Source organism: Fulmarus glacialis, unplaced genomic scaffold (genome assembly GCF_000690835.1).
Source record: "Fulmarus glacialis isolate BGI_N327 unplaced genomic scaffold, ASM69083v1 scaffold22742, whole genome shotgun sequence".
NCBI classification, from domain to species: domain Eukaryota; kingdom Metazoa; phylum Chordata; class Aves; order Procellariiformes; family Procellariidae; genus Fulmarus; species Fulmarus glacialis.
The window spans coordinates 4319-4593 of record NW_009196209.1 but is presented as its reverse complement, the minus strand read 5'-3'; the positions used below and the strand labels follow the sequence as shown (position 1 = coordinate 4593).

General features: G+C 60.4%; 1 protein-coding gene across 1 annotated transcript in view; it reads right to left on the bottom strand.

The window, feature by feature from the left end:
• LOC104072626 (indoleamine 2,3-dioxygenase 2-like) overlaps positions 1-275 on the bottom strand; it is a gene marked incomplete at its 3' end in the record, with an annotated part of 3817 nt that overhangs the window by 841 nt on the left and 2701 nt on the right. Inside the window, exon 4 of the mRNA XM_009572144.1 lies at positions 161-275. Within this exon, the coding sequence (XP_009570439.1) occupies positions 161-275 (115 nt within the window). The remainder of the gene's footprint in view (positions 1-160) is intronic.

Genomic DNA, 275 nt, shown 5'->3' with positions numbered 1-275 from the left:
ACAGGTCCCCAGTGATGGGTTTTCAATGGGTTTTGGCAGAACAGAAATGGTTTGGGAACCGTTCGTCCCCGTTGTGCTGGATGGGACCTGCTGGGGCTCATCACTGTTGCCCCGACCGCGGGAAGAGCCATGCTCGCTCTGCCGGCATTTGCCCATTTACCCGTTGGGGTTCTTCCTCCTCCAGTTGGCCAACACAAAGTCCGCATGGCTGAGGATGGGCGGGAGGCCGAGGGCCTGCGAGACCTCCCAGAAGGGGACAGCGAGATTTCGGGGCA